The 17,420-nt window shown below is 35.8% G+C and overlaps 1 protein-coding gene across 1 annotated transcript in view; it reads right to left on the reverse strand.

The window, feature by feature from the left end:
- Nucleotides 1–6,428: 6,428 nt before the first annotated feature.
- The window catches only part of LOC113110831 (contactin-associated protein-like 5), a 70,320-nt gene continuing 59,328 nt past the window's right edge, over nucleotides 6,429–17,420 (reverse strand). The window contains exons 18-24 of the mRNA XM_026275043.1: nucleotides 16,680–16,916; nucleotides 15,519–15,752; nucleotides 9,861–9,994; nucleotides 9,509–9,596; nucleotides 8,125–8,337; nucleotides 7,924–7,998; nucleotides 6,429–7,629 (exon numbers count right to left, since the gene is read on the reverse strand). Of these exons, the coding sequence (XP_026130828.1) occupies nucleotides 7,433–7,629; nucleotides 7,924–7,998; nucleotides 8,125–8,337; nucleotides 9,509–9,596; nucleotides 9,861–9,994; nucleotides 15,519–15,752; nucleotides 16,680–16,916 (1,178 nt within the window). The 3' untranslated portion in view covers nucleotides 6,429–7,432. The remainder of the gene's footprint in view (nucleotides 7,630–7,923; nucleotides 7,999–8,124; nucleotides 8,338–9,508; nucleotides 9,597–9,860; nucleotides 9,995–15,518; nucleotides 15,753–16,679; nucleotides 16,917–17,420) is intronic.

Consider the following 17,420-nt stretch of genomic DNA (forward strand, 5'->3'; position numbering starts at 1 on the left):
GTACACATATTTCCACCTCTAAGAGCACCAAGCTTCGTCTTGTTTCCTGATCTCTCCTTTACTGGCATGAGCAGCATGTGACAGGTCAAAAAAACTAAATTTCCACTTGCGTCTAGTTTTTAAGGAAACCATATAACCAAAGGAAGTGTTTCCTCTCTTTTATTGTAGCAGGAAATTTAGTTTAAATTGAGCTATTTGATCTGTGTGATGTTTATGCCAAAAGCACATACTCTTTTGATGTTTTGCTGATTGTGCTTTTTTAAGACAAGATGGAAGCTTTTCACCCTTTCAGGTCTTAAGTGATTCTGATTGAAACCACTCTAGTAGCACATGCTACAATAAATTATAAACTAATTTGAAATCACACACACACACACACACGCTGCAACGTGATCTCATGAGTATACGTGTGTATTTTTATGTTAAATGTGGTTCTACCACACGTAGATTTACTTACGTTTTCATGCACATAAAAACATACAACTTAGACGTATTTATAACAGTAAAACGTACAAATACTTACGTGTTAGCAGCTAAAAAACTTAAATAATCTAACGTAAAGTGTGAATTTATATGAATTCCCATGTATTAATATTAAAATTGTGGCTTTAATGATTTAAATCTGTTGTATTTAATTGTCATATCAATAAATGGTTTAATTGAATTTATTGAAAGCAGTTTAGGCTACTCATCTACTTAATAGGAATAACATTTCTGTGCATGCTGCAAACCATAGATACACAAAAGCACAGCATAAAATTACACGTTACGACATGGTTTACGGCACTGATATCGAAGTCTCATTGGTTCTCAAATAATTCATCACAGATTGCGACATGTCGTGTTTCAGTTGATAGACATTTGAAATCAGTACTGCGCCTGTGCGCCAGTGCGCCTTCACGGAGAGAAGACAGATTCATAATTTCATGGATTAATAAATTAAATTCTGCTCTGTACCCTATAAAAACTATTACCTCCAGACTGCGACTGGAACTCATTATCATTTGAACTACTTTGGTACCACTTTTGATATTTTTTCGCAAAAAATAAATGATTAACGTTATGTTTGTTTGTCTGTTATTTGTTTATTTATAACAGTAACGTTATGTAGTTTTAAGAAATGGTTATGGGTAGGTTTAGGGGTCGTTGTAAGATTAACATTAGTGGCTCAAAAAAAAAAAAAACTTTTTAATGTTATATTTTTACTAAAATTGTGTTTTATGTTTTATTCTTTTAACATTCTGTATAAAATGCGTTGTTTTAGGTTCGGGTGAGGTATAGGGAACTTACATTTATAAAAATAAAATCATAAAAAGGGAAAATATTCATAAATATTAAAAAATAATAATCAGATACGCATTGAAAAGCAGCTTCATGAGCAAATTTCACTGACTGTTCAGAGAACACGTTCTATCTGTACGTATTTGAGGTTGTTTTTACGTAAATTTTGATATGTATCGAACCTGTAATTACGTCCAGATAATACGTAAATTACACTGTAAATACATGAAGGCTCATACGTATTGTACAGTTTTAATTTACGTTTAAATATGTACATTATGACTGTGACACACACACACACACACACATAGTTTAAGAGAATTTGCTTGTTTTGAAGCAACTTGTGATTTAACAAATTTCTTGATTATCAGTAAAAACATAAATGGAGTTGCATGTTTCAATCAATGAATTATATCATTTGCAAATTTGAAAACAAAAAAAAGTAATTTTTGATGGCAAAGCTGAATGACTCCATTCTTCAGGGTCACATGATCCATCAGAAATCATTCTAATATGCAAAATTGGCGCTTAAAAACTCCTATTGGCAGTGTTAAACATATTCGTGCTGCTTAATATTTTTGTGTGATGCATTTTTTTTCAGGATTTTTGACAAAGTTCAAAAGAACAGAATTTATTTGAAAACTTATGACATTTTATGTCTTTATATTGCCACTTTTGATGAATGTAACATGTCCTTGCCAAATAAAATGTATTTATTTGTTATTTCAAAAAGAAGAAGAAAAAAAGAAAGGAAACAAGAAATATCTTTGTCACCCTAAACTTTAAATGGTAGTGTAGGTTAGAAGTTTGTCATGCTTTAGTCAAAAGGAATTCTGCTTTATACTAAAAAAATAAATAATTAAATCTACAGCAGAATGTCAAGGCTCATTCTGTGAACTGAAGCTCAACAGAAAGTAAGTCCTGCAACCCAATAAACACACAAGTCTAACACAAGTGGTTAAAGCAGAAGAAATGTAATTTTGGAAAGGCCAAGTTATAGTCCTGATTTTTACCCAAAAGATATGTCAAGGGACAACCTGAAAAGTTCACATCATTGAGTCGAAGCAGAATTTTGGACAAAATTTCTCCAAGTCATTGTGGAGTTCTACACTCACTAGAAATGTCTGGTTTGTATTACATCACCTGCTCAGTCATTCTCATTTTGACGGCACCCATTCACTGCAGAGGGTCCATTGGTAAACAAGTGATGTAATGCTAAATCTCTCCTAATATGTTCCAAATAAGGAACAACTCATCTCATCTTAGATGATCTTAGGGTGAGCACATTTTCAGTAAATTCTCATTCTTGGGTTAACTATTCCTTTAATATAAGCGCTTTATCAGAAATGGGATTAATATGTTGGCATTGTAACTTTCCAGATGCTTCACTGTAGCACCTTATTTAAATCTTGACTTCTTCCTTTAAAAACAAAACAAAAACAAAAACAAAAAATAACCTGAAGGATGAGTAGAAGTTATTTTCTGTTTAATGTAAAATGTGCAACAAATGTTGTCGAATGAGCTTAACTTGAACCCTGAACATTTCTCACAATGCTGCTTGCCACAAACAACAGCAAACTCCACATACAGCAGAATCCATTTGACCTCCCTGATGGTGCATCGCTCTCAGGCAACAGTCTGATACTGTAGATCATGAATATTTACACCCTAAACTCTAAGCTCTAACCAACGTGTATGATAAATATGCTTCCCTGCGCAGCGGAGGCTGGTGAAAACACATTGCGGGTGGGTTTATCTGTGTACGCCTGCAGGGGCCGATCAGCAGGAATGCCTGATGGGAAAAGATTCTGCCCGGCACATCCAGGCGTTTCAGAGACGTGCTGAGCACAGAGCCTGTAAATTGTCAGCAACAACATAAAAAAAAATCCAAGCTCCAGTAACTCAACTGCACAGGCAGAGGCAATTTTGCAGTAAATTTACACAATTATCCTGCTTGAGTAATCAATGATTCTTGTAGCTGGCAGAAAAAAAAAAGCGATGGCCACCAGATGTAAAGTCTATGTGTGTGTGTGTGTGTGTGTGTGAGAACAGGTGTGACTGTACCCCTCTGCGCTACAATGAAGCCTCATTTCCCATACCCTGCCAAGTTTGCAAATTGAAGTGTGCGGAGGCTCAGGTAATATTGCTGCAATTTGAGATTTACTAGCAGCCCTAAGAATACAAAACAGTGTCATGTGTTCAGACAGCTGCACATGTGACCGTGTGCTACAGGAAAGTGACTTGTTGACACACATTCTATTAATTAATGCAGAGGCAGTAATGCAAGTGACTAGTCCAACACAAAATTAGCGATAAATAAATAGAAATAATAAAATATGTAGACAATGCAGATGAAGCTGCCGACTCCACCAATTACTCTAGTTAAAAACACACAAGTATTTTCAAAGTTCCTGAGCTCCACAACCTCTGGCTGGAACTCATACCAGCCACCCACAAGTCCTCTGGTCCAGCTGACTTTTTAAAAAAATGCTGCCAGTTCCAGAAAAATTAATTACAAGGTTTATGCCAGCTTTTCCCCATGAGATCACATAGCAGAGAACAGATGACACACTGGGTTAGAGTTCCCTCAGATCTCATGCCAGAGTACATGGCAGCCAAGGTTAATTGGCTTCTCTGGACTCCCCAGAGGCTGATCGACGGTATCAAAATTGTTTTGCTTTTGTTAAGTGCGGAGGGTGATGGGTTTAATCAAGGCCTTAAGTAAAAGAGATTTAGTCATCAGCAGTGATTTAGTCTCTGCTCCTGGCATTCGACTGTCCACTGTGCATCCAATTAAAATCAATGCAAACTATAATTGTATTTTATAGTAATTGGGTGGTTTAAACATATTCAATCAACAGACTGGGACTTACACTGCGGCGTCTAAAGCTTTCATCCACCTCACCTATAATGGCAAATATACTTTTGGCACAATGCATCTGTGAATGCATTAAAAATTAATATGACACACAATTGTAGGTATTCTTCCTATCTTTCAGCTTCTCTTCAAGCCAAATATCCATGCAGAGAAGAAAGAGCAATTTATTTCTTTTTATCACCCTTTCAGTATTCTTTTCTTCCTTCCTTCATGCTTTAAGGGTTGAGGTGTTGATTAAAAACGCATCTGGAAACCCACTTTCAGATTTTTCTACATGCTGCATTTTCAGGTTTGACTTTTCTCACGATATCCACTCATACTGGGGGAGAATTGAATTTGGGCTCATCGATAATTCAATCTACATATATATATATATATTTTTTTTTTTCACCACATGCTCTGTTTTCCTTTTATCTCGCTCAGAGAAAAGAGCAGAACAAGTTAGTCATGTGAAACGTAGAGATGCTTCATCCACACATCCTTTGTGCATTTTTAGACATTTTTTTACATACTTTTTTTTCACATCTTAATTTCAAAAAAGACATGGAATCATAAAAAGGTAAGTTATTTACTCATCATATGTTAAATAATCACACAGATTTTTAAATATCTTTGGACAAAGACTTTTATGCTCTCCACGCATAGGCAGAGGGTGAACCAAATCAGCTTCAGCTGTGACTTATCTGAACGCCTCTGATTGGCCATGGCATTCCTAAGCTCAGCTGAATTGTGTGTGATTGGTTAAAATGCGCAACACTGTAAAAACACCTCAAATGGAATACGGTGCAACATGAGCAGATCTTAATTAATTTTCTTAGTGTGACTGCATCATATAATAATTATTAATAATATTAATAATGTTCATCGTCTGGCCGACTACGTCTTGTATAAATTTTTCTAAAAATCCTGTCATGCGCGCACAAACTGACAGTCACCACTTATAAGCTACTACTAAATATTGTAGAAACATAATTTTCTGTAAAGTTGCTTTGTAACGATTTGTATTGTAAAAAACGCTATACAAATAAACTTGAATTGAATTGAGTTAATTTAATGCCGACACTGTTTATTTATTTTCACTTTGTTAGCAACAGACTAAATAGATTTAATTTGTTTATGCAGGGGCATTTTTGTCAAATTAGTGGCATTTCAGCTAAGCTTAGCCTTCCGCCTATGTAAGGCTGTATTTATTTGATGAAAAATACAGTAAAAAGATAATATTTGAATAATCGTTCTTATTATTATCAATGTTGAAAAGACGGCATTGCTCCGTGCATTTTTATTTTTATAGAAAAAGCAACTGTTAATGTAAATAGCCTTGAAGGCCTCAAAGGCCAAAAATGTAAAGCAGCACATCGGTTTTCAACACTGATAATAGTAATAAGAAATGTTTTCTTAAATCGTGTCATAACTAAAAGTGATGCCACGACACAAGGTATCTTTTCCATGATAATCAAAGTTTTTGTCCTAAAACAGACGCAACGGCGACATGAGAAGTTTGTATTTTAGAAATGGCTTCTATTTCTGTGACGAGGCTGGAACAACAACATACAGAGCAAAGCATACAGCTACCAGCAAGTTCAAAAGTTTTTCAGACCACACTTTGATTGGTAGTCTAACTTCAGTCAAGTGTGTTCACATATTGTGAAGCTGCCTATAACAGAGGGCTTGTTTTGAAGGTGTGATCATTGTTTATGTCAGACAATCAGGTGCATCCTGCCTTGAGAGGTGTTGTTTGGCTTTGTCTACAGCCTACCTGTTACAGCAGATGGCCAAGAGAAGTTGTTTCATTACCACAGTATCCTAAGGGTTCACAATCGATTCGCTCTCTCCTTTTCCTTCTCCATCTTGGCTTATATTACTATCAGTTCATTTGACACACAGGAAATAGAAGGTCAAACAGACTGCACTGTAGAAGCGCAATGTGCTCTGTTGTATACTGCACATTTTGCCAGGTTGTGTTACATGGATATAAAAAATGCACAGTAAACATACTATACACTGCAGAAATAATAAGAGTAGTAAGGCAATCCACTAGGGCTCAAAAATAAGGATAGTCTGCTGGTCTGGGGCCATTATGAGACATTTTTGCAACAGTTGACAGAAGTATCTCGGATATATATTAAAAATGCAATATAAAATTCTCAATTTTATAATTGTATGGCCCTTATTAAGAAGCAGAAACAATCATTATGTTGAGCCTGAGTGCAGTATTCCATACATTGCCATACAAATGATCATTTCTGCATAAATATACCAGAACCATTGGTCATCTGCACTCATAAGCTCATAGAAAGCTCCATTTATTAAATATAATTATGAAATGTATGTACACCATTAATTTACAGTATTAATTAAAAAAAACAGCCATAGAATTAATTCTCAATAGAAAGCAAGTGTTTTTTCCTTTTTTTTTTTGTCTGTGTGTGTGTGTATTGTTTTTTTTTTTTTCTAGTCAGGAGATATAATGCACTTCAGTAGGGACGAGATTTCATTCACAGGGCATGCTGGGTACGCTCAGTGGTGAGACCAGCTCGATTACGGTGGGAAAGAGAATTAAACTGCCTGAATGTGCCCGGCCCATGGGTATTGGGATACACAAAAATGACTTGTATTCCATCCCTCAGCCGCCACTGATATATTCTTATAGTCCTTTGGTGGTTAATCCCAGCCTTTAGTGGCTCCTTGCACCAGTCAATAGTTTCAGGATCAAATGCGTGGTTGTCGGATGCAGATGTCTTTAATCTTTAGTTGTTGTTTTTTTTTTTGGGACATGTTGAGCATTGATCGATCCTTTAAAAACAACATCTGGGAAGGTCTGCCGCTCTGCCACATAACCGTTCTCTCAGAATCCTCCCCGCAGGGGTTTTAGTCCATTAGCTTAAGCCCACTGTATATGCAGGCTCTGAGACAGACAGGTTTGAGCAGGCACACTGAATAAAGACAATTCAGAGTGATGCTTCAGCCCTCCTGCTGTGCTGTTTGCTTGGAAAGTGTGTGTGCTGTGCATGTACAACCTATTATTATGCCCGTAAAATAACAATATACAGCTCTGTCATCATCCAGGAGGCCAGCGCAAGCTTACTTTCACGTAAGCTTGACTCTCTTCGTAGAAAATAAGCAAACAAACAAAAATGTCTTGTGCCTGTTGGGTCATTGCTGGCCTCTGATTGGCTGCTCAGCTTGCAGTGTAGATAATACAGTGTGGTGAGTTTGTCAGCATGTACACTGGCAACAGGCTGTTCGATTAAAGCCAGGCACGAGATGGCGAGGTCAGATGTAGTATTCTTTGCTGTCATGGTTGGGTTTGTGCAGGTCCAGTGCAGCCCGGTACGGAGGATGCTCCATGCTGGGTCGGTGTATCTTTCCGGTGATTACGGGGGGTGCTGGAGTCCGTCGGTGACGATACAGGAAGCGGATAATGAAGGCCAACGCACAGAGGGTGATGAACACCACTGCAGCCACTACTCCTGTTCATTAGATAAACGAAGAGGTGGCATGGAAAAATTAAAACATGCTAAAGATTAATAAATTACATTGGTTCACTATTTTGAATGCAATGGTATGGCTTTGCAAATGTATATTGATCGCTTTACAATGCAGTGCTGCAGTGGAAAAAATGAGCACAGCATGAAATAAATCTGATATGCCATAACTAAAGATGTATGAGGCTGTTAATTTCTAAGGATGGTTTATTACTTGTCAGATCCGAATATTATTTTGAAAAGTTTTTTCCTAGAGCACAATATCATGGGGATCTATACCTCCTATTACTGCCAAGTCATTTTGATCAGCCTTTTTCAGTGGATCTTTGCCTCGATCTGTTTTTGCTGAGTCATCTGCAAACGGAGATTGAGAGTGAGAGGAAGACAATGAACTGGCTTTTGTGATTCTTTTCTGCAGGCTGAAGAACATTTGCTTTTGAGTCTCATGCAGTGTGGAAACTATATAAAAGGAACATTTACCTGACCGTATGTGTGTGTCGCTCAAAGTGTTTGAGCTGGATACCGTCCCACAACTTGATGCTTCCAGACGGCCGATAACAGTAACTAATGGGCTTTGGCTGTTTTGCAGGGCTGCCTTCAGAGGGGTAGCCAGATTGAACTGCAGGGAGGACAAGCAGCCAATAAACCCTCTCAATCCAGCCTGAACCAGTTCCTTATCAGTAATGTCAATACCTGAAACAAGAAAAAGAATTGAGCAACTGAACTTAAATGTGATGTGTGTAATATTTACATGTAAAAATACATTATCCCATGCCAGTTTAATATGCAGAGACAACGACACTGCTATTCAAAAGTTTGGAGACAGAATGTTTTTCAGTAAGATGTTTTTCAAAGAAGTCTCTTTTGCTCACCAAACCTTAATCAATAATAGAGTAAAAATGTTACTACAATTTAAATTAACTATTAATGTCATATAAAAAGTAATTTATTTCTATGAAAGCAAAGCTGAATTAGAAGCATCCGTTACTCAAGTCTTCAGAAATTGATATAATTTTTTTTATATATATTTGATGATTTAGAAAAGTCTTTACATTCACTTTTGACCAATTTAGTGCAATCTTGCTGTTTTTTTTTTAAATAAAATTATTATTATTATTTTTTTAAATGCTAATCTACTCTATAAATAAACCATTTCTATGTTTACTCTTCTGATTAAGAGTAACCAAAACAAGGCACTGTTAGTGACTTTGGCTCAACAAATGGCATGGTTTTGAAGTGAAATTTTGTTTGTCTGACTAATGGGAGACAAGGAGAGTAAATATGCATTTCGCTTTAAATAAATTCAAAGTCAACTGTTAAACTGTTTATGTAACCACTCCACAGCTTTCATTTTAAAAGGAGCCGACTGCAAAATCACACAAGTAACCTCTAATCTGCTTAATAACCTTCATTATTATATTACTCAAGTCCCTTTTTTAGTGTCTACAAAGCCTTTCTAAAACAGATTAAATCAGCACATTCAATGCAGGTTCCTTTTGCATCTGTAATGACTAATGAGATTAAAAGGGGCTTGTTTTAGTTCTTTGTGTGCTTTATTGCTAATTTGTATTACATGTTCACTTGCCTCTATCAAAGCACTGGGGTTCGTGCCACTTTCAGACCCTCCTTATTGGCTACCAGGTAAAAAGAAATGGTCTCCTAGGCAACACTGAGGCATTCCATTTGGCTTTGACTTGGCAACTCACCTGTGACGGCGCTGTCAAAAGTGTGCCTCCCTACCCAGACAACCACCCTCCCTGTCCTAACCTGCCTGGATTCATACGCCTGACGCCACATCAGTGAAATAGAAATGTGTGAAACATGAAGAAATGGAGTCCTCTTCAAAAGCCTGTCAGAAGCTCACCTTGGATTCTCCCCAGAATCACTGACCTCGCCGGGCCGAGACCAGAGCCAGGAGACAGGCTGTACTGCTGGGTTATTGTGTTGTCAATCTGGAAGGGGACAGATAATGGCGGATAACTTGGGAAAGATTGATACCAGTAATAGATTTGAATCAGTCACAGAAAAAAGAAGAAGAAAAAAATCGCTATGACATGCTTTTAGAAATATCATTTATATGTTTCAAGACCTTTAAAATTTCAGATAAGTTATCAGACAAGCAGAAAAGTCATCCAATCTAATTCCTGTAGTTGAGTATAGGAGGTTAAGTAACACTTCTTTAAAAATCAGATACTGACCACTGTGTTAAAACTCACCTGGACAAGGAGCTCTCGCCCCTTTCGATTGATTTTGACCCAGTGGAACCGTCCGTCTGCTAGACTCGATGACACTGGGCTGAACGTTTCTGTTTGTTTTTCTTTGTTCAAAAAGTATTGTATTTGCAGGCTGCCTGGGAAATCAAAGTAAAAGCTATTGACTTAAAGTCATAAGGTATTTGTTCGGTACAATAAATGCAGAGTTGTAACATGACAAGGAGAATAAATGTTTTAAATTTACAGAGTAATGGGTTGCTATACAAATTCCAACAGGGTGTTCAAGACTCAAGTGTTTTTGTATCACCGTGATCTTTTTCATGGCTAATAATCGAAGAAAGAAATGAATGGACAAGAAATATTGAGTTGAAATCATTCAGTTAAGTAAGAATAAATGATGGTATGTTGATACAAGAAATATTACACTAGAATAAATATGTAGGAAATTGTCTGCATAGGAAAACGATTGATCATGTTTAGTGATCATAATAAAATATTGATGAATATAAAAAGACTAACACTAATGTTTCCTATTCCTATTCCTTTTTTATTCTATCTACTTGATTTCTTTTTTATTTATTATAAAAATAACCCTCTAACACTAGCATTTTCTATTCTTTCAATTTGTTTTATTTTTATTTATTATAAAAATAACCCTCTAACATAAGCATTTTCAATTCTTTTGCCTTTTTTCTTTTTATTTATTAAAAAAGACCCTCTAACACCAGCGTTCTGAATTTTTATTTCTGTTATTTTGACTTGTTTTCTTTGTATTTATTAAAAAAGAACCTCTAACGCTAATGTTCTGTTCTTTTTTTTAAATATATCTACTTGTTTTTTCTTGATAAAAAAAATGACCCTCTAACACTAGCATTCTGTATTTATTTCTGTCCTGTCTACTTATTTTCTTTGAACTGAATTCAGCGGGATAATGACATTACTGTCTTCTCTGTAGCTGCTTTATAGCTAAACAGAATAGATTTCATAATTGAACGTCTTCACTGAATTAAATTGAATCAACGTTGACATGTCTTGAGCTGAATATTGACACTGCTGTGTTCTGTAGAGCTGCTTAAAGCTGAAATGAACTTATTTCATTAATTAATTCCGCAACATCAACACTTGTGCTTTGAAACAATCTGTATACAGCACTGCGACTTGACATTCAATGTTTTATGTATATTTATTTACTGTATTTCAATCAAATAAATGTAGAAATCCTGTATCAGTTTCACACAAACACACACACACACACACAAAAGCTGTACAATTATATTAAACATTAATAATGATAAGAACTGGAACTAGAAATCATTAGAATGATTTCTGAAGGATCATGTAACTAAAGACTGGAGTAATGATGTTGAAAATTCACAAGAATGCATAACAGTAAATAAATTACATTTTAAAGTATATGAAAATAATATAAAACCATTAAATGTTGATAATATTTGTCAAATAAATGCCATATAAAGTCTTGATGAACATAAGAGACTAAATTCACTTCTTCTAAAAACATAAACAAATCTTACAGACTCTAAGCTTTTGAATGGAAGCTAAATAAATAAAAATAAAATAGGCGTTTTTTTATGTGCAACTGCAAACCAATATTTCCCAAAATAGACAATAACACTCTAGAAAATAAGACTGTACATTAATTGTATGTTCTGTCATATCACTGCTATTAACAATTTGTGATTTATGAATGCTTGAACATGTTTAACAGTCATTTGGGATAACAGGAACAAACAAGTCTTTGCAATCACCTCTGCACTTGAAAAGTTCTCATGTGAATTATTACTTTTCTTGTAGGTGTAACATGACTAACTCCATCTACAAGCCTTCCCTTTTCTCAGTTGTGGTTTAAAAGATAATTAACATTCAGTGATAATATTGATTTGACTGCACTGACTATCAGATGAGAATGAAACTTGAACCAAGTTGAGCTGATTAATGATATCATATTGTCTTCTGTTATTGAGCTGTATTGAATCAACATTGGACTGACTTGAGCTGAAAAATTATACTATTCTACTATTCTGACAATAATTTCTGTAATTAATTATTTTTTATGTTCTGCATTTCCTGCTCCTCTCCTCAGTACGTCTTTCTTTTTATTACCTTTCTCTCTTTTTTATCCATCCATGTAAAAAAAAAAAAAAAATGATATGTATTGCTATCTGCTGTGCGAGACATGTTAACCAGCCATGTGTTTTCTTGATGAGATGGTGACAAATTATTTTTCACTAATTGGAAAAAATAGAGGTGTGAAAGAGTGCTGTAAATGGTGATGAGTCATTGGTTGCAAGCAGGGGTGTTGCTAGTCGGGGGAAAAGGGTGACAGAGGGTGCATATTGGGCCCAGAGGTCTGGGGGGTCCACGATTGCCTACTGGCCATCAGGTGCACTGGGACATTCCATTCTCCAAAGTGAAGGAGACCTCCCCGAATATTAGGTGCCGTTCTTAAATTACGGATGCATCCACTAGCCGCGTATTAAAGCAGAGCATCACCCGCACAGCACTAAAGAACGTGCGTCGCACTTCTGCCACTATTTACAAGTGATAAACAGCGCAAGCAGCTTGATCCATTCAGATGTGTCACAGAATTGTTATAAAGTCATGTGATATGAGAGCATTATAGGCTCTGTAGTGATGCTGGCTGAAAAAATCAGTGTCTGTCTTTAGTGTTCTCAATTCTGTCCGCTGTTGTCTTGGCTCCTGTGTGTTCCTGTTAAATGTAATTTTATAAGTTACTTTTCTTTTTATCTCAATGAGGACCATGGTTTTACTTGTGACCACCATCCTTCTAATACTAGTCAGCTCAACTCTGGATACTACTTTATAAATGTTTGAATGAATTTTAATTGAAGTAAAATGTTTGTTTAACAAGAGCCTGATTAAAGGTAAATGGCAGCGTCTTATATAAATTAGGTACTTATTTACAAAAAATAAAGTTCTGAATTAAGGGAGATTCACTCTGTCTTTTACTCAACATGATGTCATATAATGTTATGAAAGAGGCTCTGGACTATGAGCATAACTTGTTTTTATATAACAAACTATAAAATATTTTCTATAACGAACTATAAAATATTTTCAATAAAAATGTTAATGTCCTGACAGTGACAAATGGCTTCTTTTATATTTAATTTAATAACATTAATGTTATAAGTTGATATTTAGACTGCAATAAATATTTTAACTGCTACTACAAAGCACCTTATCTATTTAAAGTGTTTGCAAACCAAATGTTATTACACTTTTCATATAGCAGGAGGCCTACTTTTAAATGAGAAAAAGTGCACAATACACTACTTTTAAATGCATTATTAGTTTAATGGAAAATAATGCCATCAATTGCAGACAATATTATGATTAATCGTGATTAAAATGTTAAGGAATGAGGGATAGTCACATGAGAGAAGGCAATGCCTCATCACTGTATCATTGGATTTGACTGGTTATGTTCGGCCGTGATTGGTTCATGCTATAAATCCCACCTCTTGTGTTCATGTGCATTTGTGAATTAGTGTGAATGATATAATGGCGTTAAGGGGAAGACTGATTTAAAAAAGCAAATAAGCAACTTGCACATTTAGATATAACCATGTTGTAATGGCAAAATAAGACTTAAAATAACCAGAAAACATGATTGTGCAAGTTTTTAGTGAGTAATTAGCTTGGCAAAATTTTAAGTAAATCTCTGGATCTGTGACCAATATTTACTGAGCTCTGATTAATGATGACCCCAAAAATTTACATAAATTAACAAATGAAATATATTGTTTAAACTGATACTGCCTTCAGTTTGTATTTTGGAATAAATGTAGCATGCATACAAACACCAACTTGATAAAATTCATACTTAGCTTTAGAAAAATAGAATATTGATAGATTTTTTTTTTCTGATAGTGAACAATGTGTTTATTAGATCCTGTAACCGACTAAATTACTGAAAGAGTTGTTACCTGTAGCCGAAGAACCCCTTCTCAATATTATTAACTCAGCATTATCTTTAGGTCACATCCCAAAACCATTCAAGCTGGCGGTTATTAAGCCTCTTTTTAAGAAGCCACAACTAGATCCTAGTGAACTGGCAAATTATAGGCCCACTTCAAATCTTCCATTTATGTATAAATTTTAGAAAAAGTTGTGTCTGCTCAATTGTGCTCCTTCCTGAAAAAAAAAAAAATATCTGTATGAAGAATTTCAGGTCCCACCATAGCACAGAAACTGCACTTGTTAAAATTACAAATTACTTACTTCTTGCGTCAGATCAAGGCTGCATCTCATTGCTAGTTTTACTTGATCTAAGTGCTGCGTTTGACACCATAGATCATGACATACTCATAGATCGATTAAAAAACTATACAGGTATTCAAGGGCAGGCTATAAGATGGTTTAGATCCTACCTGTCCCATCGCTACCATTTTGTTTATTTAAATGGGGAGTCATCTCATTTATCACCAGTAAAATATGAAGTGCCACAGGGATCTGTCCTAGGTCCTCTGCTATTTTCAGTATACATGTTGCCCCTTGGTAATATTATTAGAAAATATGGGATTAGTTTCCACTGTTATGCTGATGATTCTCGACTATATATTTGCCAAGCTACATTTTACCTGTTTCTGATGCAGGAAAGCTAGTTCATGCATTCATGACCTCTAGACTGGACTACAGGTAGTCCAAAATGCAGCGGCTAGAGTCCTTACCAGGTCAAGAAAATATGATCATATTACCCCAATTTTACAGTTTCTGCACTGGCTATCTATTAAGTTCCATATCAGTTACAAATTATTATTACTTGCCTATAAGGCCCTAAATGGTTTAGCTCGTGCGTACCTAACTAGCCTTATACCACGCTACAACCCATCATGCTCCAGGATTAACTAGGTAACTAGGATTTACACAGGCTCCAGTCTGGATCCAGAACATATGAGAAGAGATGATGCAAACCCCTCAGAGGACCTCAAATGATGGTAACCCTGAAACAACATACAGAACTACCAAATATTGCTACAAGAGTGATTGCATCATATAATAATTGCTGTTAATAGTGTTCATCGTCTGGTTGACTATACATCTTGTACTATTTTTTCTTGTATAAATTCCTGTCATATGCACATACACTGACAGTCACCACAGATAAGCTACAACTAAATATTGTAGAATATAAATTTTCTATAAAGTTGCTTTGCAATGATTAGTATCGTAAAAAGCGCTATACAAATAAACTTAAATTGAATTAAAATAAAATTAAAAGTAATGTTTATTTAAACAAGACAATGTGGCTGGGACATAAATTAACATATAATAATAGTAATAATAATAATAATAATAATATAATAATAATAATAAATAAATAAACTTTTTCAGAACACAGCGTGAGTTGTGGGGACTTTCCATAGACTTCTTTTACTTTAATACTGACCAAACAGTATCTTATATCTTCTAATCCATCCCTAACCCTGAACCTATCGCTTGCAGAAAACCTATTCGCATTGTTACTTCTTTCAGATCATTTACTATTTTTAACATTTTTTCCCCTTGTGGGGATTGTACTTCTCCTCAATGAAATAAGATATTGACTAAACTAAACAAAGGAAAAATAAATAAAAAAATTTTTTAAGCTTTTTGATGGTTTAGAATATGACTTAGTACCGTTTGTTGTTAGCATAACAGCCATATAGTCCTGGTCCACAGTGTGTGCTGTCAGGATCAAGGCTGGGACATGAAGTGTCAAGAACCCAAACGACACTTTCTCTTGAGATGTGGTTACTTCAACATCATGGAAACCGGCTGGTGATTTTCTGGCTTCCTCATTCATTATTCCGGAAAATGGCTCCTGGAGAGTGTACAGGACTGAAGATCCACTATCGAAGGAAGCTGCTAGAGCTGTGATGGACACAAAGAGAGAAAGCAGTTCCTGGTGAACTTTACTAATAATATCATCATCATCATCATCCTCATCATCATCTCTATGCAAATACAGATTGCTTGCAAACTTTGTGTCTCATCTGTCATTACTTGAGTGATAAAAAACCACAACATTAGTATTGTTTCCTCCCCAACCACAGCTGAGACCGTGGCGGAGACGTGTCCTACTGATTCTGTCTGTCTCTTCTCATTTTCAGTTCATCTATTCTAGTTAGCAGTAAACAGCCGTGGCTTGAGCGGACCTGTCGCGACATCACATTGTAGAGAAACAAAGCTATTACATCACTAATCTGACTGACAGGGTGCTGGATGGGTATGAGGCAGACGAATGACCGCTGTAATTAAATTCCATTTGTCAGTTAAAGCTTTTCTGCCAAGGCCGTCAGCCCAGCCTCAAGGAATTCAAGGTGAATATGCCATCAAGGGCATGTTGTCATCCACCGGCGGCCGAACCTCCTGATATAATAGAAAACGAAAAGTTGTCTAAAACAGATTAAATTGAGAAATTTCTATAGAGTATATTATAGAGTATATAGTGGGTTGACTTTCATTTTATACACATTTTTGGCACAAACGTCTCCTATTGTGAGACTCATGCCACATCCAACAGCTCACGGCAAGCCTTGGATTAAACCAATATTAAATCAACTCCTATAAAGTCTTGATTTAATTTCTCTCTGTAAGCTTTGATCTAATTGTGTGATTTCAAAGTGTAAATCCAATAAAAACTCTTCCGCCTTTCCGGAATGCCAACATTATGGTGTTTGAAAGCTACAGGCATCTGAGGCGTGCTTAAATCCAGAGTGCCTGTTTCATTTAGCTCTTTCTGATTAATGCAACAAGACCAATGAAAGCGTGCTCGCCCGGAGGCGATCGTAACCTCACCTGTTCTGCAATGTGGCCCGTCAAAGGCTGTCTGCGTGCAGTCGCAGGTGTAACTGCTTCTCTCTTCCACACATCTCCCTCCATTATGGCAGACGCTGTCGCTGGTGCAGTGACCCAGGCAACCAGAATTCACCCCCGGGGTGGTCTTTGCACGTTCATACAGGTCAAGGGTAACCCCATTAATGGTGAGGGAACGTAAGCAGCCCAGAAATCCCCTCTGCCTAGAAGCTGTTCCTCCTAATGGGGAGAGTACAATGATTAATTGTCATAGGTAAATTAGAAAGCCAAGGCTTTTGAAGCCCATAATAGTGTCATTCTCCGAAAAACTGTTCCATTTATCTGGCATATGTGTCCGAGCTACTGACTTAATTACCTGAATTTAATATTATTATTTGATAGTTTTACTCTGTTTAGTGTGTAAACAAAAATTTAAATATTTGATTAATATATAATCATACCTTAACATCAATTTACAATTCATCACCGCTATACATTAATACGTTTTATAGGTTACAATTTTACCTGCTTTTATGGCATTACATTATCCTTATATTCTAAAGTTTATGTAAATGCGCTATTTGTCTATTTCTCTAAATTCTCTTATGAACTCTCAAAATAATGATCTCTGTTTTGTGACACTGTATTTAAGGAAGTGACAGCATAACATTTCCTGATCATGTTTTTTAACAGAGATAAGTTTACTAAAAAGCATTGTTCTTGTCATAAAACAAACTGAGGTTT

Source organism: Carassius auratus, chromosome 11, assembly GCF_003368295.1.
Source record: "Carassius auratus strain Wakin chromosome 11, ASM336829v1, whole genome shotgun sequence".
In the NCBI taxonomy this organism is placed as follows: Eukaryota; Metazoa; Chordata; class Actinopteri; order Cypriniformes; family Cyprinidae; genus Carassius; species Carassius auratus.